General features: G+C 48.0%; 1 protein-coding gene across 4 annotated transcripts in view; it reads left to right on the top strand.

Annotated features, from left to right (window-relative positions):
- The window catches only part of LOC138530300 (guanylate-binding protein 1-like), a 478,878-nt gene that overhangs the window by 408,237 nt on the left and 43,674 nt on the right, over positions 1–26,967 (top strand). For all 4 annotated transcript variants that reach the window (XM_069640897.1, XM_069640896.1, XM_069640898.1 and 1 more), the window contains 2 exons: positions 7,528–7,808; positions 24,887–25,099. In XM_069640897.1, coding sequence (XP_069496998.1) covers positions 7,528–7,808; positions 24,887–25,099 — 494 coding nt within the window. The remainder of the gene's footprint in view (positions 1–7,527; positions 7,809–24,886; positions 25,100–26,967) is intronic.

Genomic DNA, 26,967 nt, shown 5'->3' with positions numbered 1-26,967 from the left:
GCCCATGCTTGCAGGTGTCTTCCATGTTGATGTGGCGTGTTCCCCGTCGCTGTCTGGATCCGTGCCTGTGGGGGATGGAGAGGCAGGGCAGCAGTCATGGGAGAACTTACATCCTGCATGCATCGATGTTGGTACAATTTGGGTCATGTGCATCGTGGTTTGCATGTTTGAGGGGCACACATGGTGCCTGCAGGATTGGGGGGGCAATTGTATTAGCACTCTTCTGGTGCTGCCATGATGCCCATGGTGTCTGTGGGGTGGCCTACAGGTGTGTTGTGGCTTCCATGCTGTAGCCATGGCTCAGGGGCTGTGTGCCATGTGCTGTTGGTTGTGTATCAAGTGTGTATTCGGTAGTGGAGAGGCATGCTGCATCCAATTTAATGGCAGCATCACAACAGGGATGTGTGTGTGTGCATGCATGTGTTGTTTGTGTGTGCAATTGTGGGGTCGTTTTGTTTGTGGCATTGGGTTTGCTTGTGTGTTTTTGTGACAGGGATGAGGTGTTTGGTTTAGGGATGTGTTTAGGTGGGGCTGATGGGCCATGTATTTGCTCTCATCTACTTCCCTTTTGGAGTACAACTTTGTACTTGGGATATCAAGTGTGTGTGGTGGCTTCTGTATTGCGCAAAGGGTCACTCACCGTCATCGTTCGACGATGGGACTCCCGTCTCCGCATGGCCAACTCCTTCACTTGCCTCCATATCCATCACAGAGCTACACGTCTCCTCCCACCGTGCCAACTTCATGGGTGAGGTAGGTCCACCACCTGTCACCTGCCCCTGGCTTCGGTTGGCAGACAGGATGTTTCTGACTCACAGCCGCAGGTCATCCCATCTCTTCCGACAGTCCTTCATACTGCGTGGGGTTGTCCCCACGGCAGATACCTTCCTGGCCACCTCCTCCCATTTGTTTCTTTTCCTAATTTGCTCTGCACGGCACAGGTCAGTGCAAAACACAATGTCGGAATGCTTGACGAGTGTATCTGCGAGCATGTTCAGTTCATCATCGCTGAACCTGGGTTTTTTGCAGGTGAGGGGTACCTTTTTTGGTTGCCTTAAACATGATCTGGCAGGCAGGGTTGTGTGTTTTCTGAAATAGGTCCTGTCTGCAGTGGATGGCAATGGATTGTGTTTTCAAAGATGGCCGCCGGCACATTTCCCGTTCCGGCACGATGCTGTTACTTCCGGTGGCTGTAATACCGGTATCAGCGGTATCAGCGGTACCAGTGTGAATGGTGCCGTTCTTAGCGGAATCCTGCATTCAATGATGCCGCTATCGGGCGGTAAGGACCTTACAGATATGGCGGGGCTTCCGTTACCGGCATGCCGGTATGCGCGTGCACGCGGACTCGTAATCACCCGTTGAGCAGCTGTAGAATTCCACACTTGCTCCTGCTTCTTATTTACCTCTGGTGTGAGTTCTATGTTCTAAGGGGATCAGTTGAGTCTTGTTGTGTAGAAGGGAGGATCATCCTTGGTGCTGCTGTGCTCAGGCTTGGTTACCAATAAAGATACTCTACTTACCTCCAGTGTGTAGCCTCTCCTTACACTGGCGACGAGGGTAACCAGCCTGCTGAACCCACGTTGCCTTTCCAGCAGCCCAGCAGTTGCCGCCTCCTCTCCAACGTCCGTGTTCCAGCGACGAGCACCCTGTAGCCGAGCTGTTCCGTTGTCCTCTTGGCAGCCGGAAACCAGGCGGAGTTCCTTCAAGGAGGGGGAGTGCACACGACGAGGGACACCCTTCTGTCAACGCTGTCTGCGTTGGTTTATCACCGGTGGAGGCAGCCGTTGGGAGAGTGCGCGCAAGGAGGGGCGCTCTTCCGTCAATCCCGTCCCTGTTGAGCATCCACCTGTGGAAGTCCCCATCTCCGGTGCGCTGCGGGCCGCCACTGGAAGGGAGAAGGGCCTTGGCACCGCTGTCGACGTGCCGGCAAGCCTGCGCTCCCCAACGGGGTCGAGCGCGGGCCACCATATCCGCTGCCTGGATTTTTCAGAGCACCCAGGTGAGAGGGCAAGGCTCCCCACGTCCCGCTACGCACTGTGGCCCCGGAAAGAGGGCAGGGAGACCTGAAGCAGGCAGCCTTCTGCAGACTGTGGCTGCAAGCGTGTTCTCATCAACCCAGCCACCGGTAGGAGTTTGTCGGACACTCCTCATCCAATCCCTGCACGTTTCGTCGTGGGGGCGTTCCCTTCAACCAATCTTGTGAAGTTAACCCCTTGTGAACTTGTTGTGGATTTCTAGAATCAGAGAAGGTCCCTGTGCACCGAGTTGCGGGCAGGGGGGGGCACCTACTATCCACTACGACCTTGAACGGTGATTATTGGCTCGTGCTTTTTGTTTCCTCCCCAGCACAGTGATCATTGTAACAGTTACTAGTTAACCTCCTCTGTACCTTGTTGGGTTTGCGACATTACCATGCAGCACAGCAATGCACGCCCACCTCCTGCATTTCTTCCCAGTCCCAATGAGCCGGCAATTGCATGGGACTTGTGGGTTGACTCATTCAAGGTGTACCTCAGAGCGGCAGGAGGTGCAAGGTTTTCGGATGACGAGAAGGAGGGCGCTTTGCTGAATTGCTTAGGGACTGAAAGGCTCAGAGTCTTCAGGCATCTTCCCGGTGCCAATGTACATGCTCCACGTGCGGAGGGTACCGGAGATGGTGAGGCCGTACAAGAGGTGGTACTTGCTTATGAAACGGCTTTGAGCAAGTTGGAGGCGCGATTTGGCAAGAGGGCCAATGTTGTACTTGAAAGGTATCACTTCTTCTCGAGGGCTCAAGGGGCTAGTGAAGGTATTGATGCCTACGTCACAGCACTACGCACCCTCATAGCAACGTGCAAGTTCACTGGCGTCATTGATGAGTACATTCGGGACCAGGTTATGATGCAGACATGCGATGCACGCGTCAGGGAGAGACTGTGGATAGAGAAGGATCCACCCCTGGAGAAGGTCATTGAGATTTCTCGTGCCATTGAAGAGTCCAGGAAAAGCGTGAGAGAAATGGCAGACAAGGGGGAAGCGGTGCATGCGGTGGTTCCCCACAGGGCTATTGACTCCAGGGGGAGGAATAAGGATGGCAAGGGAGTGCCCGCGCCTAAAGAGCCGTGTAGAAGGTGTGGTTGGCGTGGGCATGTGGCAGGGGCAAAAGAATGTCCTGCTGGAAATGTAGAGTGTAGGAGATGTAACACTAAGGGACATTTTGCGCGCATGTGCAGGAGTGGTGTACCCAGCAGAGAAACGGTGAGAATGGTGAATACCAACGATGAGGAGGAGGAAGTGACTGTGGTGGGGTACATGGGTTTTTCGGGCAAGGATAGTGCTGGTGCAGCTGAGGGAGCGTTGTTGAGTGTAGGGTGCAGCAGGAAGAGAGCTTGGGCAACGCTCATGGTCAATGGCACCCCTATAGACATGATGGTGGACACTGGTTCCCTGTACACAATGATATCTCCGGAACTGTATGTGTCCAAATTTCAAAAGAACGTGTCTGACTTGTCTCCCTCTGATATAAGCCTGTGTGCCTATGGGCGTGTACCTATCAAGGTTTAGGGGTTTAAGTGGGTCTATATAGGGTTTGGAGATCGGACGGCCAAGGGAAAACTGTATGTGGCTTACAAGGGTGACCCGGTTGTAGGGTGGGATGAGCAAGCTGCCCTGGAATTGGAAATAAGACTGGGGAAGGCAGTTCCTGTGTTGGTCGTGAGTGAAGTGAATGGGGTTTCCAGGTTACCCATGGTAGTCACAGCGGGGGTCCTTGAAAGCAAATATCCCTCGGTTTTCACTTTCAAGTTGGGAAAGTTGAAGGGGTTTGTGCACAAGGTAGTCCTCAAGAGAGGTTCTGTCCCTAGTGTCCACAAGGTCAGGAGGGTTCCTATAATGGCTAGGGAAACCTTGAGGGACGAACTGGCCAAATTTATGGAGTCTGGGGTCATTGAGGAAGTGGAGAGTTCGGAATGGTTGGCCACAGTTGTTTTGGCACGCAAGAATGATGGGAGCATGAGAATGTGCGTTGACCTCAGGGACCTGAATTCAAGTATATGGGTGGACAGACACCCCCTGCCTAATATCAATGAGATGCTCTCTTTAGTAAGTGGTGCCTGCTGTTTCTCCACCTTCGACCTTTCGTCTGCCTATCATCAGATAGAGTTACATGATGAGTCCCGCCCCCTCACATCTTTTGTTACCCCTTTTGGGACATTCTGTTTTTGTAGGATGCCATTTGGATTAGAGTCCGCCTCAGCTGTATTCCAGAGGGTAATGCAGAAACTTTTTGCTGGCGTGCGTGGGGTGGAGTGTTTTCAGGATGATATTCTGGTGTGGGGAGGATCTCGGGAGGAACACGATCGTAGAGTACTGGAGGTGATGGATGTCTTGAAGGCTAGTGGTCTCACTGTCAAACTTAGCAAATGTAAGGTGGGTGTTCCCTGTGTGTCGTATTTGGGTCATACTCTGAATATCAAGGGTATTCATCCAAAGGGTGAGTTGGTGAAGGCGTTGAGCGATGCACCTGCACCTGCGAACAAAGACCAATTGAGGTTGTTCATGGGTCTGGCTGAGTACTACAGCAGGTTTGTGCCTTCCTATGCGGATAAGACTGTCTGCATGAGGTCATTGCTTAGGAAGGGTGTGCATTTTTCTTGGTCTGATCAGTGCCAAACGGAATTTCTCAGGTTGAAGGGAGAAATTGAGGGAGCCCCATCCTTGAGTTCCTTTTCTCCGGTTAGGAAGACATTTCTCACAGTTGGCCCAAGTGAATATGGCATAGGTGCTGTGTTGGAGCAAAGAGGGGATGGTGGACTTCAGCCCATTGCCTTTGCGTCTAGGGCGCTTAGAGATGCTGAAATGAAATACGCAGTCATAGAGAGGGAGGCTCTCACTGTGGTGTGGGCTTCAAAACATTTTAGGACATTTCTGTGGGGGATTGAGTACACTCTTCGTAGCAACCATAAGCCGTTAGTACATTTGTTAACAACAAAGGGTTTGTCTCACGCATCTTCAAGAGTCATGCGGTGGATGGCCGAAATGGCAGAGTTTAATTTCAAGGTTGAATATGTCCCAGGCGTGAAGAATGCGGTGGCTGATTGCCTGTTGCGTTTCCCGAGTACCGATTGTGGTGGAGAAAGTCAAGAAATGACTGCGGATGATTGTACCTTGGTTGCCACTGTGTTACCTGCGGTGTCTGAACAAGTATGGAGTGCGGAGTGTGCGCGTGATCCTGTGTTGAGATCAGGGCGGCACTCAAGAGTGGTCTCATGAGTGCAGAGTTGTCCAACCAGTATGGTCATGTCTGGCAAGAGTTGTCTGAGGGTCCTTGGGGTGTGGCCAGGGGTCTCAGATTAGTTCCCCCTGGTTCCCTTAAAGGAAAGCTGGTAGAGTTGGCCCATGAGGGGCATTTAGGCAGGTCCATGACCAAGAGGAGGCTAAGGGAGGAATATTGGTGGCCCAGGATGGATATGGATGTGGAGCAGGTGGTCAAGGATTGTGCGGCTTGTTCGGCCAGTGACAAGAGCAAGGCTCCCACTCCTCAGCCTGTTTACCCGGTAGAAGTGCCCCGCGAGGTGTGGTCCAAGGTGGCCCTTGATGTAATGGGGCCCATAGATTCTTTGGGGGGAGGTTTAAGATTCATTGTTGTCATGGTGGATTATACGTCTAGATGAGTTGAGGCCACTGCCTTGTCCACTGTGACGGCCGAGAAGATAGTGGAATTTCTTTCTGCGGTGTTTGATAGGGAAGGAGTACCTGCTGATTTAGTGACCGATAATGGGTCTCAGTTTGTGTCAGAACACATGCAGAAATTTCTTGAGTGATCTAGGTATACGCCATCATAAAGTTGCGTTGTATAATCCTCAAGCCAACGGTCTTGTGGAACGCATGAACCGTTTTGTGAAGGGAGCCATTCAGTTGGCTCTCGCCAATGGTCTTCCGTGGGGCAGCGTGGTGTCTGAGTCGCTCAAAGCTTACAGGCTGACCCCTTCTCTTGCTACGGGTTGTTCCCCATTCAAATTGATGCAGGTGAGGAAGCCTGGCACCAAATTGAGAATTCCCGCACTTGGTGGTGGTATCCAATCTCGAGTTGACATGCAGGGAGTTTTAGATTGTGTGCGAGTTAGGCAGGAACGTTTCTTACAAGAACAACTTGCCCGGAGGAAGCCCTTACCAGTGAAGATAGGTGATGTGGTACAGATTAGGAATCCTAGGTTCGTTCCAAAGGGGCACAGCAAATTTATGCGAACAAGAGTGGTCGTCAAGTGTGGTTGTGGCTATGTGAAGCTCGACGACGGGTCCAGTTGGAGCCTCAGGCGTGTTGTTGTGGTGGATAAGGTCAGGGTGTCCCAGGGTGATGGTGAGTCCGTGGTGCCCGGGGTTGGTGAGTCGGTGGGGCCCGCGGGCAGTGGAGGTGATGCTGGGGCAGTGTTTGGATGGCCGTTGGGACGTCTTTCTGCTGGTGAAACCAGTGATTCATGTGTTGACTTGCAGCCTACGAGCAGCAGGGTGTCTTCGGAGGGCCAGGATAGTGAGATTGGTGCTACTTCTGTTTCCAGTCCTGTTTCCGTTCCGTTCCTTGATACCACCGGTTGTGCAGTGGCGGAATGTGGTAAGGGGTTGTCCACTGTGGTTGCAGACCCTGTCGAGTGTACTGCTCGTTCTGTTAGGCAGAGGAGGTTTCCCTCCAAGTACCAGGATTATGTGTTTGGGGCTGTAGTTCAATAGCTCCATGGGTACAAGTAGTTCTTCCTTAAATTCTTTAGCATTTTCTCCATACCTTCTATCCCTCTCTTCTTCTTTTCCTATGGGGTTGTTGTGAGTGGTGTGTGCGTGTGTATTTCTGTGTGGTGTGTCTTGTGTGAACGTGTGCTTGTAGATGGATGCTGTTTCTTATTGCTGAGTAAGGGGGGGAAGAAGTGTTGTATCTTGTGTTATCTAGTGTGGAATTCTACTGTTGTAGAATTCCACACTTGCTCCTGCTTCTTATTTACCTCTGGTGTGAGTTCTATGTTCTAAGGGGTTCAGTTGAGTCTTGTTGTGCAGAAGGGAGGATCATCCTTGGTGCTGCTGGGCTCAGGCTTGGTTACCAATAAAGATACTCTACTTGCCTCCAGTGTGTAGCCTCTCCTTACATACCGCATGCTGGTAATTGCTGTTTCTTACCACCATACTCGTAATGAGGCCCATTGTATACATTATTTTCATTGTCACAACCCTGTGGGCTGTTATTGGTTGGACGTTCAGACTTAAAATTAGCTAAATGAAATCAGGGGCTTAACATGCTTGCAGACTATCATATTGTGTCCTGAGAGCTAATAACAGTTTTACAAGTTCCAAAACAGCAAAATATCTGGGCAGGCAAATGCAAAGCATCCTGTTTTGCTTTGATATCTCTGTACCCATGTAAGTGATTGAAAGCATTGCAAACTCTGTAGTAGATAGATCATTTTATTCCTAAAATGTTTATTTCAGTTAGCCAGATTTAATTGGGTTTCTTTCAAGGGCAGGGAATATCCAGAACATAAATGCATCTTTCTATTTTAGTTCTAGGAAACCTGGCAGTGACATACTTGGATGCCATTAGAAGTGGTGCTGTGCCATGTATGGAGAATGCAGTGCTAGCCTTGGCACAAATTGAGAACTCGGCAGCCGTCATGGAGGCTGGAGTACACTATCAGCAGGAAATGACCAAACAAGTGAAGTTCCCCACTGCGACACTGAAGGAATTCCTAGATGTGCACGCCATTTGTGAGAAAGGCGCCATCCAGCTCTTCATGGACCGGTCCTTTAAAGATGACAACCGGGAATTCCAGGGCCAGCTCATGGTACGGTCATTGCAGAAGAAAAGATTGATTTCTTTCATTGTATGTATGTTTGTATGTGATTATGCAGTATAAATCTAGCTGTACAAAGGGGGATGTACACAGGGGATTACAGTTGTGGGTATTGTGTATCAGGGGTACCCGGATGGGTAGGCTTTGCAAGGACTGGGGTAAGCTGTAGGATGGCAGGCGTAAGGTTGAGTGTAGTGATCAGTGATTTACGAGTTGTTCTTGGAAGGGAGGGGTCTTCAGATACTTCCTTAAGGGAAGGACGTAGGGGGTAATTTTGTATAATGCTGTGGTGAGAGTCGAGCGATGTGCAAGTGAAAACAATTAGTTTGTGATTTAGGCATGATATTTTATTGACATGATTGTTATGTTAGGTGTTGGACCAAACAACTATAGGTGCTTGGGGAGTTTCTACAACTGAATTGGGACTTCTCCATTATGGGGTCTGGCATGGATTCATATGCTCATGAATATTTCCCTGTCGCCAGGCTGGGAATCCTCTGTAAAAAAGAAAAGCAGATTCACATTAGCCTGAAAATGCTTGTCCTTCCTATAACCAATCACTGTCCTTTGGGTCATTTGCCCCCATCCAATGGCAGACGTCTCCCTAGGCTCCACCCCCGGTGGCCATCTTCAGATTTTTCCTGCACGTTTCAGTGTTGGGAGTCCTCTCTTCTTGCTCTTCGAGTTTTGCTTGTTTTTTTTAGATACATTTTTTTCTCCATTTGTGTTCCACCGCCAATCAGTGATTGACTACCGGCAGCAGGGATGCGTTATCTGCGAAGATCTGCTCCATGGCTAGTTGTTCAAGTTTTGGAAGCCAAGCTTTGCGCCTTCTGCTAGGGGTGTCACAGTATTAGTTTTATGGCAGTATGATAACCTTCTTGCCAAATGACGGTATATCATGGTTATCGCGGTATAGCAGTTGGAGTTAACTAATCTTAACAAATATTTTCTTAAAAGGTCATAAATTGTGAGATTTATCATCACAAACAAAACCAGGCATCCAGGGCCAGAATTGGGCTTTTCAACATACTTTCCACTGAAATGCCACCCCTTGCTTCCACCAAACACCACAAACACACATGTGGAGAGGGGGGGCTGCTGCGACTGGCAAAGCAAGCTTAATAGCTTTTCTTAAGTGGTCATTTAGGCTTTTAGCTCCCCCACTGGCTACTGGTGAAGATGAACATGTACTTGATAATCTGCATGCCACAGATCAATGTAGGCTGATGGTAGTAGGCGCATACACACATGCACACACACTCTCTCTTTACGTTACAGCCTTTGGTTTACTTGCGGGCCAAAAGGTGTTCAGTAATCACGGACATGTTACCCTTTGGTATGGCAGCAGGGACTACCCACAGAGATGAGTGAATTTCGCAGTGTGACTTATTATTTGTAAATTCAATGATAGTACCAGGGAAATCCCCCATCGTCATATGTGTAGAAAACCTTTATAAATATATAAACTCCAAAGCCGCCAGCCCAAAGTAAATCTTTTTCCTTCTTGGCACTGTATTTATTATTCCTATAGCTAATATACTGATTTTGTGTCAGGCACGTGTGGTTTACGGAATGGCATTAAGAACTGCTCCAACTGAAACTACTTGTACCAAAAAAAAGAACATTTTTTTACATTGCCTTTTTGCATTTGAAGTTCTTTAACTTACCATTAAGTCAATGCTTTTTAGTTAACTTACGAATACGCAGGCAGGAATTTCCAGCTGTAGCAAGGTAGCATTTTGAAACTTGTCTTCGCACATTGCACATGTTTAGCTGATCCTCCAGAAATCTAAGGCGGCTGCAGAATTGGTCTTTCATGGCGCTCACTCGTTGATCACCTTGAATGAAAGAGTGACTAGTGGTAGTGTTTTAATGCACATTTTGAGCAATGAGCTTGCTGCTCAAGGACAGGTCATCCCTTTGAAAATTGGCCTCAACTTGTATTTTTTTGGAACCACCTGGCATGGGCATCATGACCCCTCCCTGCGACACAAAGTTTGTTTTGGCAACTCTTTATCCCATTAAAGGGAGAAAAGTCACTCGTGCGGTCTGAAAGCCCATGTCATTGTGTTTCTTTTGTCAAACACAGACTCACCAAAAGGGTGCATAGTGATCTAATCACTATAGCTTGTTTACCTTCTGCCTGGTGTATTATGAAGGTCTGATATAGGAGTCACCACTGACCATGTAATCCTAAAGGGACAGCGTTCAGTGGGCGCTGTTGATTTCGTTCTTGATTCTTGCAATACATGTTCATTTACCTTCTTAAAGACAGTGGCAAAAAAAGAACTTTGAAAATGGCAAAGTTAAAATACATGGCAAAGTTAAAATACATGCTGGCACAAATATGGCCTAGGCCACCACCTCACCAATGCCTCATCATTGCCGTTTTCCCCAGGTCTGAGTGCATTAGGACCCTTGTGATGCGAGTTCAGAAGGAGGAATGCTTTCATGGCTGGTGTCACAAATTGAGAATAGACATAAGAAATATTTCACCTCCATTGCTCTGGCTACTTCAAATTAAATGTAGAATCTGTCCTGCCTGCTTGAGTCCAGTGCAACATGCAGAAGGCAGGTAGGTGAAGGGTCAAGCGAAGCAATAACTCTAGTGCCAATGTGCAAATCTACACAGAGGACAGTGGGGGGGGGGCAGTTTATTTACTAGCAGAAAGCACTTATAGGCCCAGTGTTCACACAGTCTACAGCAGGGTCGGACTGGGGCATACATTTGTCTTGGTCACCAACATAAAAGCGGCACACAGTTGCAAATGGGCATTCATTCCTTTTGGAACACTGTTTGAATAGTAACCAAGGGGGAGATATTGGATAAAATGTGATACAAATTGTACTTTTAAAAGAATATTTAGTCGGCAGCATTGGTCAAAACTATTAGCCGCATAGTGAAGTCACTCATCAAACTGGCCCACTTTGGCCAAAAATGGGCCCCACTTTGACCCAAAAAACGGACACACAAGCATTTCCCGTTTTTGGTTCGGCCATGGCCTATTGCCCTAAAGGCCAGTCCATGCCAGGTCTACAGAGCTAAAGTTGTTTGTGGACATGCATCAGAAGGGCATCCAGTTCATTCCACCCTTTGAATTCTGGGATGTGTAGTTCCCCATCTTTCAAATTTGTGGAAAAACTACAAATCTCACAATTCTAAGCTAAAACAGAACTGGATGGCTATCCGATCCATGAACATGAGAAACTTAAGTCCCTTGAATCTAAACCTTGGGGAGAGTAATTAGATATGCATGACTTCACTGGCCGTCCATTTTTTTACAATGTGTACAGCCAGAGCAAGAGCTGTTCCAATGTGTGTTTGCTCATTTCAGTAGGACCTTAACTTACTGAACTAATGGCATATGATGCCGGGCCAGGCCGAATCGATACATGTCTGCTCCTGCTGGCTGAGTGGTTGCTAAGCCAAGTGCTCCTGGCTCCACTGTTTTGCAAGTCACTGAATGTTTTATTACATTTGTTTATATACGAACAAAGGGAAAAATATAATGCTCACTTTCAGTTCAGGCCCTCAGCTCACCCTCGTGATGTCCCTGTGGTCTTGCTAATTACAAATTGAAAATCGGGACAATAACCATAAAAGATCTGACCTGTAGCGCGGAGTAGCATGACTTTGTGAAAAAGTTTAAAATATGTATACTGCCTTTCAAATAAATAATGCCTGAAACAAAATAACTTTGTTCTAGTTTGTCCATGAAATCCAGGTCTGGCAGAGTCTATGAACTGAAGTCTCCGGTATGCTTATAGAGCCAGTCAGTCCGCTCATCATTACCATCTTTGCATGGGGTACACAAAGGTCCAGGCACTGGGAAGCTTTCAACACAATTTGCGCAAAGTCGGCTGATCTTTGACCCGACTCTACTGATTACAGAGAAAGAGCGGTCACAACAGCAAAGCTTCGTTTACTAATGTGGCCTCACTTTCCCTATGCTTTTGTCTGGCAAACAAGGCCCCCTTGGCAGACGGCAGATCCAACAGTGCAAGACCAGGACTGCGCAACACTTGCTTACTGCAGCCTTTTCAAATCAGATTGAAAAGCACACTTAACGGTATAAACAGTATACCGGTATAAACAATGTGACGGTTATTATTGTTCAATTAAGTTGTTCACAGTATCTTTAATGGTATACCGTTATACCATTACATCCCTACCTTCTACGGGATTTGAGGAGAAGAGGAGTCTTTTCAAGTTATGCGCGACTACGGAATGTTTATGTTGAGGATCGGCACCTCAAGTGCTTGTTTTGCCTGCTTAGGCACCACGATGAGGAAGGATGCAAGTTTTGCTGTGGAATTTCGAGGAAGACAAAGAAGGACTGTTAATGCAGATTAACGGCAGGGTTCAAGTTGGGGAAGGGCTCTGATGCGGCTGCTGGGCATGGTCATGCCTCAACCAAGCGTGCTCCCTCTGACAAGAGGTTGAGGTCCTTTGAGGATGCCCCTTGTCCGTGCGTCGAAAAGAATGCTAAACTCCACGCTACGGAACCAGCTGGGGTTGACGCGGCTGCAGGACCTGGTTCGGGAAGGACTCGTTCCCTATCTACGTCTGTGTCCATGGCGAGTCTACCAGTTAGGGGTGCACCTTCCAAGAGGAAGTATTTGACCCTGTTAAAACATAGATTGTTTTCCTCAGACAAGGCTACAAAGGAGAAGTCTTTGTGCGACCCTTCTCATGCACCATCGATGAGACCATCGTCAACCAAGACCACAACTTCGTCAATGACTACTTTGTCTTCCAGAACACCCGTCCCGTCAACGACCACAACCTCGTTGAAGACCATGGTCCCGTCGACGACGTCGCATTCATCCACCTCGTCGACGATCCCGTTGTCGACCATCACTACTTCGTCGAAAGGGGGCCTTGCAACTACCGTGCTCTCTACGGTCAAGACGCCCACGACCCCACGGGTGGCCTTGCATATATGGCCTATGGCTGCCACGGCCACTCCGCCGATTACTGCTGCTGACGCACCGGGTAAGGTGGTGGTCCCCATCGTTGCCTCATTCCCAAAAGATTTGGGTAAGACTAAGGAGCTGCTACCTCCGAAGGAGTTCCTCCCCAGGCAGGGAAGGATGCCTGCGACAGGACCAAGGGATCCTCCAAAGGGTCTGCGCACATCTACACAAGCTCCGACGATGACCATCTGCCCAATGATTACTACTCATATCAAAAAGGGGGCCACGGAGGCAGGTTCTGGGATGGTTTTCCACAGGGCGAGCCTGTTCCTTTTACACCTCAGCCAGTGCCCAGGGACGTGTTGTGGGACATCCTTAAAACCCTCCACATTTGGTATCGGAGATAAAGCGAAGACTGCCTGCTACTCCTGTACCTGGCCCGAGCCAGAGTCCTCCTAGGCAGCCGGTCAGAAGCTCTACCAAGCCCTAAGCATAATCCAATCCCATCTGGGCTGTGGGGCCCTTCAGGCCTTTGACATCAGTCGACACCACTGCTACACAGGCCTTTGACCCCTGTGGCAGAATATCCACCATGCACCGACACTGGCACAGACACGGACACTACTGCGACTCCATAACGACAAGTATGATGACTATGTCCCAGCAGATAGGGAGCCGCTGAGTGCCGAGAAGCTCGCCAGTCCCCCGCCACTGGATGAGGTTGGTTCTTTTCATGCCATGATATTGAGGGCCTCTACTCTCTTCAATTTGGTGCCAGTGGGGAAGAGGAAGAAAGGGTTTCTCTTCCAACACTGGGAGTCCAACCGGAAGACCGGTATGTCGATCCCTCTGCTGGATGATGTCTGGGGGGAAGGTTTTGCCTGGATGAAGACACGAAGGACCACTCCCTCCAAGAGAGACAGATTGGAGAAAAAGTACAGGGTCCTGGACTCGTCCCCCAAATGCTTGAGATCGCAGCCCTCTCCGGACTTGGTGGTGTCTGTCGCTGCCAGGAAGCGCTCTTCGAACCCATCGTCCTCATCCATGAAGCCTCCGGACCCGGAGGGAAAGGAGCTTCATGCTGTGGGAAAGCGCATCATTTACACTGCTGCCTCCTCCGTCAAAGCCGCTAACACCCTGGCCATTTTATCCCGCTAGGATGGGGAGCTCTGGTATAAGCTTGGGCCCATTTGGACTTCCTGCCAGAGGACAAGAAGGTTGAGGCCCTGGCCCTGTTCCAGTAGGGGGAAGTGGCCTTGGATCACGCTGTCACTGTGACCCTGGATATCGCAGATTCTGGTTTCCGCCAGATGGGCAATTGGGTTGCCCTCCGACACCAATGTTGGCTGAAGGCCACTAACATCAGGGCTGATATCCAGTCCAGGTAGTGGACATGACCCATGATGGGGACAATCTGTTTGGTAAGAATGTGGACGAGTCTCTCTAAACGATTAAGACAGATACAGATACAGAGACAGTGCGCTCGCTGGGTACACTGTAGCAGGGGAGGTTGCTGTCCTTTCAGTCCTCAAGAGGAAGTCCGGCAGATCCTCCAAGGGGTATGGCGCCACTTATCGTCAATCCTCTTGCTCCACGACCCAGGATGCTTACAGAGGTCGTTCTCAAGCCTACAGCAGCAGAGGACAATGTCGTCCTCAGGCCAGGACATAGACGCCCAAGCAAGCCTCAACCGGCTGTGGATCAGGGCCCCCACTTTCGCACCCGAGTGGGCTGCCAGCTAGTGAATTTTGTCTACAAGTGGAAGACCATCTCCACAGACAAATGGGTGCTGGATGTTCTTCATCAGGGGCACGCCTTGGAATTCCAACACAGGTGTCCTTGCATTCCTCCTGTAGCACACCAAGAACTACACATGGCTCAACTGCTGCAGGAGGGTCAAGCCATTTTAAGGAAGAGGGCGATAGAACCCGTCCTCCAGCACCTCTGTACTTTATGGAACAGAAAAGTCAGGTGGGTGGCGGCCAATCCTAGACTCAAGACGCCTTAACAAGTACTTGAAATTCAGGATGGTCACGTTGCAGCATGTGCAATAACCATCTGGAGTCGGGGGACTTACTGGTGACCTCAGATCTAGAAGACGCTTACTTTCACCTCCCCATCCACCCAAAACATTGCAAGTTTCTACGTTTTGTGGTCCAAAGTTGGCACTATCAGTTCAAGGTGTTGCCCTTCAGCCTGAAATCGGCCCCAAAGGTATTCACAAAGTGCTTGTCCCCGGTGGTGGCGCATCTAAGTCTCGAGGGAGTCCACGTCTACCCCTATCTGGATGACTGGCTCATCCGCTCCCGCGCTCACGCGCTGGAAAACCAGCACATGGAAGAGACCATATGCCTTCTGAGAGAACTTGGATTCTCCATCAATTATCCAAAGTCCTGCATGGAGCGATCGCAAAACGCTCTGTTCCTGGGTGCCCGTCTCAATACGGTTGCTTGCCTGGCTACCCCCTCGGAGGAGAGGGTGCAGCTATCCTGCGGAAGGTGCAGCGCCTGTCGTCAGCACACTCTGCAACATTCTGGGCTATCAAGTCGCTGTTGGGCATGATGTCCTCATGCATCCACCTTGTCCCATTTTCCGGCTCCAGATGAAGACTCTTCCAGAGTTTCTGGATGCACAGTGGCTGCAGGTCACGGGCGTGTGGACGGACAAGATTGCCCTCACCCATGAATTCTGGCAGGCTCTACGATGGTGGGGAGTACGCCCACACCTTACGGAAGTTGCCCCCTTCCAGACCCCACCATACCAGGCCACGTCACCACGGATGCCTACTTGGAAGGATGAGGGGTCCTCACTGGACAGTCGCACGCCAGAGGCCTCTGGCTCCCAGTGGAGAAGGACCTACACATGAACATCCTGGAGCTCCGGGGTGGTCTTCTGGGCACTCAAACCATTCCAGCCACAACTACGAGCGAAGGTGGTGTGGATGTTAACAGACAACACCACCACCATGTTCTACATTCGGAAGCAGGGCGGGACGCGCTATCACACGCTTTCTCTGGAAGCCCAGTCCCTGTGGCACTGGGCCAGTCTTCAGGACCAGTTCCTTATGCTCTTTCACCTGGCGGGCACTACGAACACCATCACAGACTCACTCAGCAGAGAGCTATTGTCCTGTCACGAGTGGGAGCTTCATCAGGATCAAGTATCCTGTCTCTTCTGCAAGGGGGGTCAACTCCAGATTGACCTCTTTGCGATGGTGGCCAACTCCAAATGCCAGAGGTTCGCCAGCAGGTTTCCTCAGCCGAGGAGCTTAGGGGATGCCTTCTTGTTCCCGTGGGAGGGTCTCTCCCTGTACGCTTTTTCTCTGATTCCACTCCTGCTACATGTGATCAGCACACTCAGACGTTGCCATTGCAGAGTGATACTCATTCCACCACTGTGGCCACGGCAGATAAGGTACCCAGACCTGCTCTGTCTGTCAGTGGCCCCATACATGCAGCAGTCTCAACTTCGCAATCTTCTCTGCAGAGAAAGCAGAACAATACTGCACCACAACCCGGCGTCACTGAGCCTCACGGCCTGACTCCCGCAGCGCTAGAGTTTGGGCATTATTCCCTGCCGCTGGAATGCAGGAAGGCCAGAGCTTCCTCTACGATGTCATGCTAAGGCCACAAATGGAAACGTTTCACAATGTGGTGCAGGACTCAAGAGGATTACGCTGCTGCAAATCACAGCACTGCAGCTCCTTCCGTATCTGCTTTCCCTGGCCAAGCCTCTATCAAGGTGCATCTGGCTGCCATTTCTCGCTACGCCAGGGCGCTTGGTAAACCCTGCCTGTGGTTGCACTCGTTCATCAAGGAGTTCCTTAAAGGCTTTTTCAGGACTTTTCCACCGGTGAAGGCTCATGCTCCAGCTTGGGAGGTCAATGTGGTTTTGAGTAAGCTCATGGGGGCTCCCTTTGAACTGATGAATCAAGCCCCTTGGAAGATGGCTATCCTGGTGCCTTCACCTTGGCCAGGCAGGTCAGGGAGATCCAGGCCCTCCTGCAAGCAGCCGTACTTGTCTTTCAATGCTAAAAAGGTGGTGGTGCGGACCCACCCCACCTTTATGCCAAAGGTTCCTTCAGAATTCCACCTAAACAAACCTTTGTTTCTGCCAGTCTTCTTCTCGAGCCCTTTTATGCCGGCGGAAAGGACATTGCATTCGCTGGACATACTAAGGCGTTTCGGAAGACATCTAAAGTCTTTGTGAATTTTGGACCTGTGGGACATGAGAACGCCCTATCTAAGGCTTCCATCTCCAGGTGGCTCTCTGGCTGCATCATGCACTATCATCATCTTCCAGGCCGGCCAAGAGCCCATTACACCAGAGCCATCACTGCAACAACAGCATTTCTCTCTGGTGTTCCCCTGCTCGACATCTGCAGGGCTGCTACGTGAAAGTCCACTCACACCTTCACAAGGTTCTACTGCATCGACAGATATACCAGGGAGGAGTCCTGGGTCGGTCAGTTGGTGTTACGCAACCTGTTTGTGTGTTTGTTTGAGGTGAGTCTGTTCCAGGGGTAAGTGTGTTACATCTGTTGAGCCTTGCCACTTCCTGTGGTTGTGTGTATGTATTGATGTGTAATTGTATTCATCAACATGTGAATCCATGCCAGACCCCATGCTGGAGAAGGATCGCTTACCTGTAACTCCTGCTCTCCAGCATAGGTCTGGCATGGATTCACATGTGAACCCTCCCTCCTTCCCCTCTGTGGCTCTCCTTGGTTCATACTGCCACTTTATGTGCTCTACCAAATCTGAAGATGTCCACCAGGAGTGGAACTTAGGAAGACGCTGTCATTGGATTGGGGCAGACAGTGATTGGTTATAGGAGAGACAAGCAGTTTTCAGGCTAAAGTGTTTATTTTTTACTGAGAATTCCCAGCCTCACAGCCAGGAATATTCATGAGCATGTGAAGCCATGCTAGACCCATGCTGGAAAACAGGAACTACAGGTAAGTAACTTGTTCCATATAAATACAAACCATGTCAGGAAAGGGCCAGTGTAAAGTGAAGTATTCTTCCAGTGTCCACCAGCTCCTATGGTATAAGTTCAAATCAGGTTCAAGCTATTCTAATGTGTTTTTCCCCTCCTGGGACATACAACACTGAATCAGAAAGATGTGACCAACAGGCAGTTCAAACCTTATACTTTGTAAGTGCTTAGCCTCCTGGCTACCCTAAGCTGTAACAACATTTTCCAAGGTGTGGCCAAAATAGTCTACTCTTAAATGTACCACCGTAGTCTAACACAACATAACAAAAAAGTCTCCTGTGAAGGCTCTTTCAGGGTCTCCCACAGTCTGAACAAGTCTACAATCTTTTTGTGATGCCTCTTAAAAGCTCTCTCACGTTTTTCTTTTCATGCTTCACCTCAACCTCTGGTACTTGACTTTCTTACAGCATTCCTTGCCACACTTCATGGGTAAACACCCCAACCTCTCAGACCTCGGGTTAATATGCTCCACTTTGACTAATTCAGGCCTCTTCCAAGCCTTGGTTTTTGAAGCATTCATTTGTGGGTCTCTCTCTAATCTTGGGTTTCTTAGCATTCACTTTGGGTCTCTCCCAGAGCTTGCTTATAGAAGCATTCACTTTCGGTCACTGGCCAACCTTGACTTTCTCAATATTCACTTACTGAAATTGGGCTTCTCAATGTTCTCTTGTGGCTCTCTCCCTGCCATGTGTGCTCTCAATATTCAGTTCCAGCAACAAAGAGCATTTCTTCCCCTTCTCACCCATTGACAGTTCTTTTTAGATGCACGTTATTCACAATCCAGCCAGGAGTCTACCTTCTTAGAAGTCTCAAGAAAGTCTCTTGCCTTCAGGCTTCCCTCTGCTTTCACAGTTCTGGGACTTCGCTCTAGGTTTAGTCTTCCTCTTGTTGGTAGGGTCTCTAACGCACCGTTTTCCATAGTAACTGCTATACTACTGCTAAAACATGTTCTACCGTGTCCCAGGAGTGGGTTGCCTGTGTGTCCAGTACACTTCGGTAAGTCTGTCTGCTTCCTTTCACTCTTTTGCTCTTATTTGGATTTACCCATTCCATGTTATAGTCGTCCCTCAAGTTTTTGGGTAATAGGGTTGTCCTTTGGGATTGGCTGGGACTGCTTTTAGTTTGTTTTCAGTTTTGTATTGGTATCTGCTTTGTGTTTCTCTTAAAAGATATTTAGATGCATCTCAAAGAGTCTCTCTGCATTGGGTAAATAGGCAGTTCTTCTGATCCGTTTGTGTCGTGTCTCTATACGGCTTGTTATCTTGCGCTATCTTGGAATTCTTTCTGGGAGTGTGTGTCTTCTTGCAGTGTTCCCCCACTGCAGGACAGTGATATTGCTGTCTCCCTGCATCTCCTTCCAACCACAGGGTGTGCGGTTGCTCCATTCCCATGTTCGGTGAGTTTGGGATTTGTTTTCCTCTGCTGCTTCCTCAGTCTTCACGCTTGTATTGACAAACACTTTGTCAGTGCCTTATGAGCGTGTGACCCGGCAAGGTCTTTCTTTCAGGGGGCTTGTAGTACAGTATTATCCGAATACACTCCGGGTATTGGGGATTTACTATCCTTGTTTGAGGATACAAAGGAGGCTTATAAAGGTATTTTTTGTAACCCCTGATAAGGGAATGTTAAAAGGTTTACCTCTCACTGATGGCCTGTTTCTGGTTCTCTTTGTTTGAGGGTTCCTTGTCACCTGTGAAGATCAAATTTCATGCCTTGGCAGGAGTGGAAAGCCTTTGGGATCCAACTCCTTCCACCCTTTGGGAGGCACAGTCAGTGGCAACCAGCCCCTAGTGGCTCACCCTGCTCACACGACAAGATGGGGGAGACCATTCAACCTACCACAGTGCCTAAGATGTTGCAAGGGCTACCAGGAACATGGAAACCTTAGGTCACCAGTAAAATAAGTTACTTTTTTTCTTCTGCATCAGACGATCAGCCTTGGATTCACATTCATACACATGGACCAATATAGGCAGCCTGCATGAAAATAAGGAACTTCTGTAGGAAAAAGTGTCATTGAAAATAGGAAAATTAAACAAGTTGCAAACTGTGGAACCTTTACCATCCAAAAACACTTATCCCACAAGAAGCAAGGTAGTATCGGCAGGTAAATATTTAATTAACAGCAGGGTCATACAGAATGATTAGCATGTTAGTCTAGCTAAGACTTACAAATAGCCACAAGTATTATAAAAACAGAAGTGCATCTAAAAGGGATACATGACAAAACATGAAGCAGCGCCAAATACTTTTTACAGGCAAGTAAAATGCATTTGGCATTTTAAGAGAATTTAAAGGTTTTAGAAAGTTTATACAAGTAAGCAAGTCCTTGAACAGTCAAAGGTAAGTATTTAATAATCTTGGCTGTGTCCCTAAAAATCCCAAAACCCTATCTAAACAGTTATGCAGTACCATTTCACTGATGAGTAAAATTATACGGTATTCAGACCTAGTTAAAAGATTGTTTGTAGACTTGTATGGGACAAAGTAAGTAGACAACTTACTGTTAAACTGGTACAAGCCAGGGTATCTCACTACGGAGCAGGAAGGTTCCAAGAAGCATCAACAATGCGTGAGATTGGCCTGGTGATGAGAGGTAGATACAGACACAAGGAATCCGTTTTGAAAACCTTTATTCAAGATAAGGGGTTGGGATGAATGCCTAACTTGCCCTATTGTAATGAGAGTAGTCTCGACCACAAAAGAAAAAGAATAATAGTCCCAAGTCTGTTAGTCAAAACCAAAAGAACATCTGTGTCTAACCTATGTTTGCCCTCACTTTCTAGAAAGATACTATGTAGGGGTTTGTACAACATCAAAAAGGGTATAGCAAATAATATCAGGATAGCACGGCAGGTTTTCTACAGCATTCTTCTCAATGTTCATCAAACGATGTTGGAACTGTCCCACAGCTTCCTTCCCCAAGCTTCAACGACTTGGGATCAACAAAGTTCCATAGATTCAGAACAGTTCTCATCAAAATCGTCCTTTCAGGCTTCTCCGGGCTTTCCTTTTCCCCAGACTCAAAAGCCCTCTTGAATACTGTTTATATTCCCGTTCAAAGTTCACCTTACAACATTTCTCAAATGCTTTCTGTCTTGAACCACAATTTCACAAAGTTCCCTTTGTAGGCTGTGCACAAGATTATCTTGCTCTTAATTCAACAGGGGTACCCTTCCCCAACAATTCCACAACTTTAACACTTAGCTAATTCTTTATATCGGAGACTTTCAAATGCGCACAATTTAGTTTGCTCTATTGGAGACATGGCTCCCTCACCACGCTTTCTCTAGCCTTCTCAAAACACGGGCTCTCAGCATCTCGGCTCTCCATTCTACGACAGCAGATCTTGTTATGCAGTGATAAAATCGCTACAAAAATGACGCCTTTACAAAAAATTGCAGCAAAAATGCTGTGGTTTGCCGCATTAAAGGTGTACCCCATTACACCATTTAAGGGGAGCAGGAGTTGCGGGGGTGTCCCCCGCTGCCCTTAAATGGTATAATGGGTCTGGGGGTTGCAGAGGTGTCCCCCGCATCCTTAACATGGATTGCGGTGGCAAAACCACAGCCTATTTGCCGCGATATTTTGTGTTCACAACCATTTTTGCCGCGATTTTAACACATGGAACCCAGATCTCTGGGTACGTAGGATTTCCCAGTTGCCTGCTAGCTCGGTCTTTGACTCAGGTTCCTTCTCAGGCTCCAACTCGTTCCTCTTGTCTCATACGGCTACTCCTTTTATACACCTGAGGAGTCTTAACAGGCTTCAGGTGGATACAATGTTTGTTCAGTGCCTGACTTCGCCTGACCTTGTTAACGGGACATTCATGAAAATAGTAGAGTGTCTCTGAATGTAGGTTCTCCATCCTAATGGTACCGTGGCATTTTAAACAAGGAGAGTACAAGGGAAAACAGGTGTCTGGCACACAATATGCCATATAGGCTGAGGGAATGTCGAGTAGAGGGGTGTTCAGAAAGGGGGGAATACCATGTCTCGCCTTTGGATAATCCCTCCCCAATCCCAGAGAAGCCTCCACCCAGGTGATCCTCCCTCACTAGTCCGCCCCCAGTGTCGGAATACAATAGCGATGGCCCACCTGGCCACGTATTTAGAGGATCCCCGGGAGTGGGAAGGGAAAACACTCAGGTTTTTCACAAATGTCACTTGCATTCCAACAGGCAGCAGGGGCTCTCACTTGAGGTCCGGTGAGTATCGGTGGTACAGGAATCCTCAGAAAAGCACACAGTGCTACCGACCTATGGAAGAACAGAAAGAGCCTGAATAAGGGTTCCTCTGCATTGAGTTTTAAAATATCACCATCCGTAGGATCAGAAATCCGCAGCACAGCCAGCCTCAAGGATTTTCAAGGGTTTTCTCTAAAGCATCATTCTGTTCCTTGTATGATGGTCAGGAAGGTTTGCTCTCAAATGGCATGGGGCTCGATAGTTATACACACAAAGGGATGGTGGTTAACCTAGTGCTCCAATCATTATCCGTACACCTTTCAAGGTTTTAGCCCCATCCATTCAGGACTGGCCAGCCAAACTCCACATTTTGTGGGCATATAAACAGGGCTGTGGGTTGAGGTGTCTGATGCACCATGATTCAGCCTAAACCAGATTCCAGATTTTGCAAAGCCCAAACTGGCTGTTCCTCATGTTAAAAAACCCCACAAAGAAGGACCACAAAGAAAACGGCGGGGGCATATGATGTTTAAATACTGTGGTAGTCCTTTTGCTCCGATTCAGGAAGCAAGTGGCTAACAATGCGACAAAAAGACTTGATTGGTTGTAGCCAAAAGTAAAATGCACAGATGCCAGCAGCCGAAAACCCAACACAATTCCAGGGTGAATAAACTCTCCTATGCACAAAATGGGTAATTTAGGAGTACCCTTGCCCAGGTCGCCATATGGGCTTCTGATAGAAATGCACCAAAATTTAGTTAGTTTTTGGGGAGTCTTCAGATGTAGTCTGTCAGTAAAAACAAGGCAGGAATCCAGAAAGCCAGCAACACTTTAGGGGATTTCCAAAGTTAGCAAAAAAAGCATGAAAAAAAGGTATTTTAAAGAAAATGTTTTGTATCCCTTGCAGCCAATATGACATGTTTTGTTATGTGGGATTTATAAGGCACACCTCTGCAATTTGCATGTCCTACTGCCAGAAATCTATAAGAAAGCTCCTCCTGCTAAATACAAATCCACAATATTTGTATTGGGCCCAATACCGTGTGAAGGGTCCTCTATCCTCTTCAGCTCTATACCTCCTTGGTATACAAAACAATTAATGTTTTACGGATCCACCTATTACTTAATTACTGGAGGTGCCAGGGCCTATTCATCAAAAATGTAATGTTATATATATTTTGCACACAAGGGGGGTGAGGGGCGTACTCTGGTTCCCAGCACATTCAGCCACTTACAGCCCAGTTAGTGTTCTCCTCCAAGCGCTTTCATTCCTCTTGCATTCATCAGGGAGGCAGCCAAATAGGGAGTTGCTGGTTAATTCAAGTGTGTAGTTTAAGGATTCCTGGTAGCTGTAATTCATGAAGGCAGCAAGGAATCAACTCTCCCTCATGTTGCATAATGTAAGACCCATAGTCAGGGGAGAGGAGAAAACCAATAGTGTGGCTCTCATCAGTAAGGGATGTGTTGCCACGACTGCCCCTCTGGAGTCTGGAGCTCCCAAATATTTTTTGCACACGAGGGGGTTTAGGGGCATGCTTGATTGCATGAAGAAATTACAAGATGTGTTTACTGGATAAATGGCTTATAGAGTGGTCACTTCTTGTCATAGTAACAATTAGATCTCTGAATACAAAGATTTACTGTTATGACAGTCCTATATAATTACATAATTATATATAATGTATTATATATTATGTAATTTAGTATTAAAACCTAATGTTATTTCCTTTGTCTTCGCTTTGAGGGTTAGGTTTAGAGTTCTGGCCTTGTAAAGCTAAAATTTACTGTGAACTTTGAAATACACACCCGGGGAAGGGCGCTCAGCCAATCAGGTGGCTGGAAGAGCGGAGGAGAATACACTGTGTACCGCCTGCTCTTTCCAGCCATCTGAGGCCCTTCTCCCAGGTGGTCCCATCTTGATTGGAGCCTCGCTCTATTGCCTCCCCCACATACCCACACACCCCCAATGACATTCGAAACCTTTCCCCACCACCCTCCCTCCCCACTTACTTCCTGGACCCGAGCTTTGTGCTGCGTTCCCGGCGCTGCTCCTGTCTGCGGCTGACGAAATGGAAATGGAAAAGGGACTAAGCTTGTTTGCCTGTGGCAGCAGCCATCTTGTTTTTTTACAGGAGAGTGGGTTCGCACAATATACTAGCGTAGCCCATCTCCCGTTAAAAAAAATGAAAATAAACCATTCGCATCCCGGATGAGCCCGGGGTGAGATTGGCTATCACCCCCTTGTTGGGGGGCAGACATGCCTGTTAACAGGCCACAGCCCTTGCAGAGGCCCTTGCTTCGCTCGGCCTGCCTAGGTTCAGGCTGGCGGGATGTTACCGGCAAGGTCTGCGCATCGACTCTGGGGTGATTGACATAGTCAATGCAACATCAGCTTTGTTCTTAGACTCTCATTGCCCAATTTGAAAGAGGTGAAGTGAGGAAGGAGATATTGGGAAAAGGCCTGCATTCTATTTTGAAGATTGAAACATGTCTAGCTTTAAAGGCAAAGCACCACTTTGCATAAGATAAGTGAATGAATAAAACCAGTTTAGGTGAATATTATTTGTAAGTTTGATCAGGAATGTGGGTCTGGAATAGGAAAAGTCCAATTGGCTGTCGGGAAATCAGTTGATTTCCCGACATGCTGGTCCCTCTGAAAGAAAACAATTATTGGCAAGTCCCATTCATAGCTTTTTAGAGGGACATTCTTACATGTGACTCCCTGATCTCACTTCCTGAACAAGACACTGGTGCTTAAAGAAATTAGTCAGTTTATTTCTCTGGGTCTAGGCGCTGACCAGTAACCATCAGATATATGGTGTTCTGGTATCTAAAATCCTCCCTATCCTTCTCCAAATCCCACAGCATGGTTGCCACTGCTTTGCCTTTACCTGTTTTTTTTTTTGATTGAATGTTGGCATTACTGTTAAATACGTCTATTAATTATTTGCTGTTCTCTTCTAGGGTGACTTGGAAATGAAAAAGGAGGCGTTCCTCCGGAGAAATGAGCAGGAGTCGTCCGCCCGGTGCCAAGCAATGATTCAAGATTTCTTTCAGCCCATACAAGCAGGGCTTTCAGCAGGGACGTACTCCAGGCCTGGGGGATACCAGCAGTTCATGGTGGACCAGCAGGACGCAGTGAGAAAATATAACCAGGCCCCAAGAAAAGGCATTCAGGTGAGATAGAAAGAGGAGCACGAGAGGCTGGATTTGTTTCAGCCTTGCATTTCTGGACATCTTCTTATGATACCGTTGAGCTTTCTCCCACAACCCGTCATTCATACATTCCCCCACTTCCTCTTCCCACTCCTGTTTTAGCTGGGTTACCTCTTTACCCACCCTGCTCATCAATAGTTCATAAATTCGGGAAACCTCGTGCCCTCCCTCTGTGATGTCATAGATTGTTTCAATGGTTGTATCTGGCTGGTCTTCCAGCACTATTTCAGACCATGTTACTTTCACTCGTCGCACCATGTGATATGTTGCCCTTGATGTAGGCCCGTTTCCTCTACCAATGCGTTAAACTCCCAATATCTTCCCATCTTGCCATATGTCTCCCATTGTTGCAATGCCCACCGATTCTGATTCATGGCCAGTAGCAGGGGAAGCACTCCTGTCTTATGTTTTATAGAACTTGCTAGGAAGTCCATCCGAGCCGGGGCTTTGCAAGTGGGCAATTCTTTGATCACTGCTTCTAGTTCCTCTAGTGTGACAGGGGCGTCTAAGTTCTCTCTCTCTCTTCAGCACTCAATTTTGGTAGGCTAATGTCTTCCAGTATTTCCACTATCTCGCTGTCTTTCCCTTCATCTGTATCTCCATACAATAATTTATAAAACTCAAAGAACCCTTCATTCACTCCCTCCTGGGTATCAAGAATCTGTCCTCCTTCCCCTTGTATTGCTCTAACCAGCGGTCTCGGTGTTTCGCTTTTGTACAACCATGCTAACAGCCGTCCCGGTTTGTCTCCGCCGGCGTGCTGCCTCTCTATGTATTTCTTATAATTTAAGTTGCATAGCCTCTCCCAGTGTCTTTTGCATGATTGCTGTAAATGGTTTATAGTATTCGCCTTGTCTAGGGAGTCAACTCCACTGCGTGTAGCTGCCTCAAGTTCCTCCTCTTCCCCTTACCACCACTTTGAATGCCTCCCATAGGGTGCCTACGGATTTTACGCTTCCAGTATTGTTTTCAAAATATTCAACAATCTCCTTTCTCAGGTCCTCTCTAAACACTGTGTCTTTTAATGCTTTGGTGCTCAGCCGCCACATAGGAATTCTAGCTCTGGGGGCTTTATACTGCCATGTTAAGACCAGTGGTGAGTGGTCTGAAAGGATTCTCGCTCTATATACGGTCTGCACTATCTCTCCTATCATTTCCGGGGAGGCAAACAGGTAATCTAACCGTGTATACAAATTATGTGGGGCTGAGTAGTGCGGGTAATGTCTATCAACTGGGTGGTGTAACCTCCACGTCTTTTAGCTTAGTCTTTCAACAAGGTCTGCAAGGTTCTGGCTTTCGGGTGGGTTTGTCCAATTTCCCATCTGACCTGTCCATCCTGGGATTTAGTATACAGTTGAAATCGCCCCCCCCCCCCATATAACTGTGCCCCCCAAGTATGGGGTTATTTTACTGTATAGGGTCTTGAAGTAGGCCACGGTATCTTGGTTCGGGGCGTAAGTATTAATAATGCACACCTCTCTGTTTTCTATTAGACCCCATACCGTCACCATCCTCCCATCTGGCTCTACCGCAGATTGTAGCGGCTGAAAAGGGACATGCAGTGCCACCCAGGTGATTACCCCTCTAGCATATGCAGAGTATGTTGCCCCCACAGTGGTCCCTTTCCATTTCTTCCATTTCTTCCCTATTACCTAGTAAAGCAATATCTATTTTCTGCCTCCTCAGGTACATCATAATTTTGTTTCTCTTGAGATAACTATTTAGCCCCCTGACATTCCAGGTAACTATCTTGAGGTCCCCCATCATTATCCGTACCCAGTTCCACTCTTCTCCCTTTTCACGCTCTGTATCTTGCGCTTCAGCGCATG

This window comes from Ambystoma mexicanum, chromosome 1q (assembly GCF_040938575.1).
Source record: "Ambystoma mexicanum isolate Mex_15411 chromosome 1q, UKY_AmexF1_1, whole genome shotgun sequence".
Lineage (NCBI taxonomy): Eukaryota > Metazoa > Chordata > Amphibia > Caudata > Ambystomatidae > Ambystoma > Ambystoma mexicanum.
This window is presented reverse-complemented; position numbering and strand designations above follow the sequence as displayed.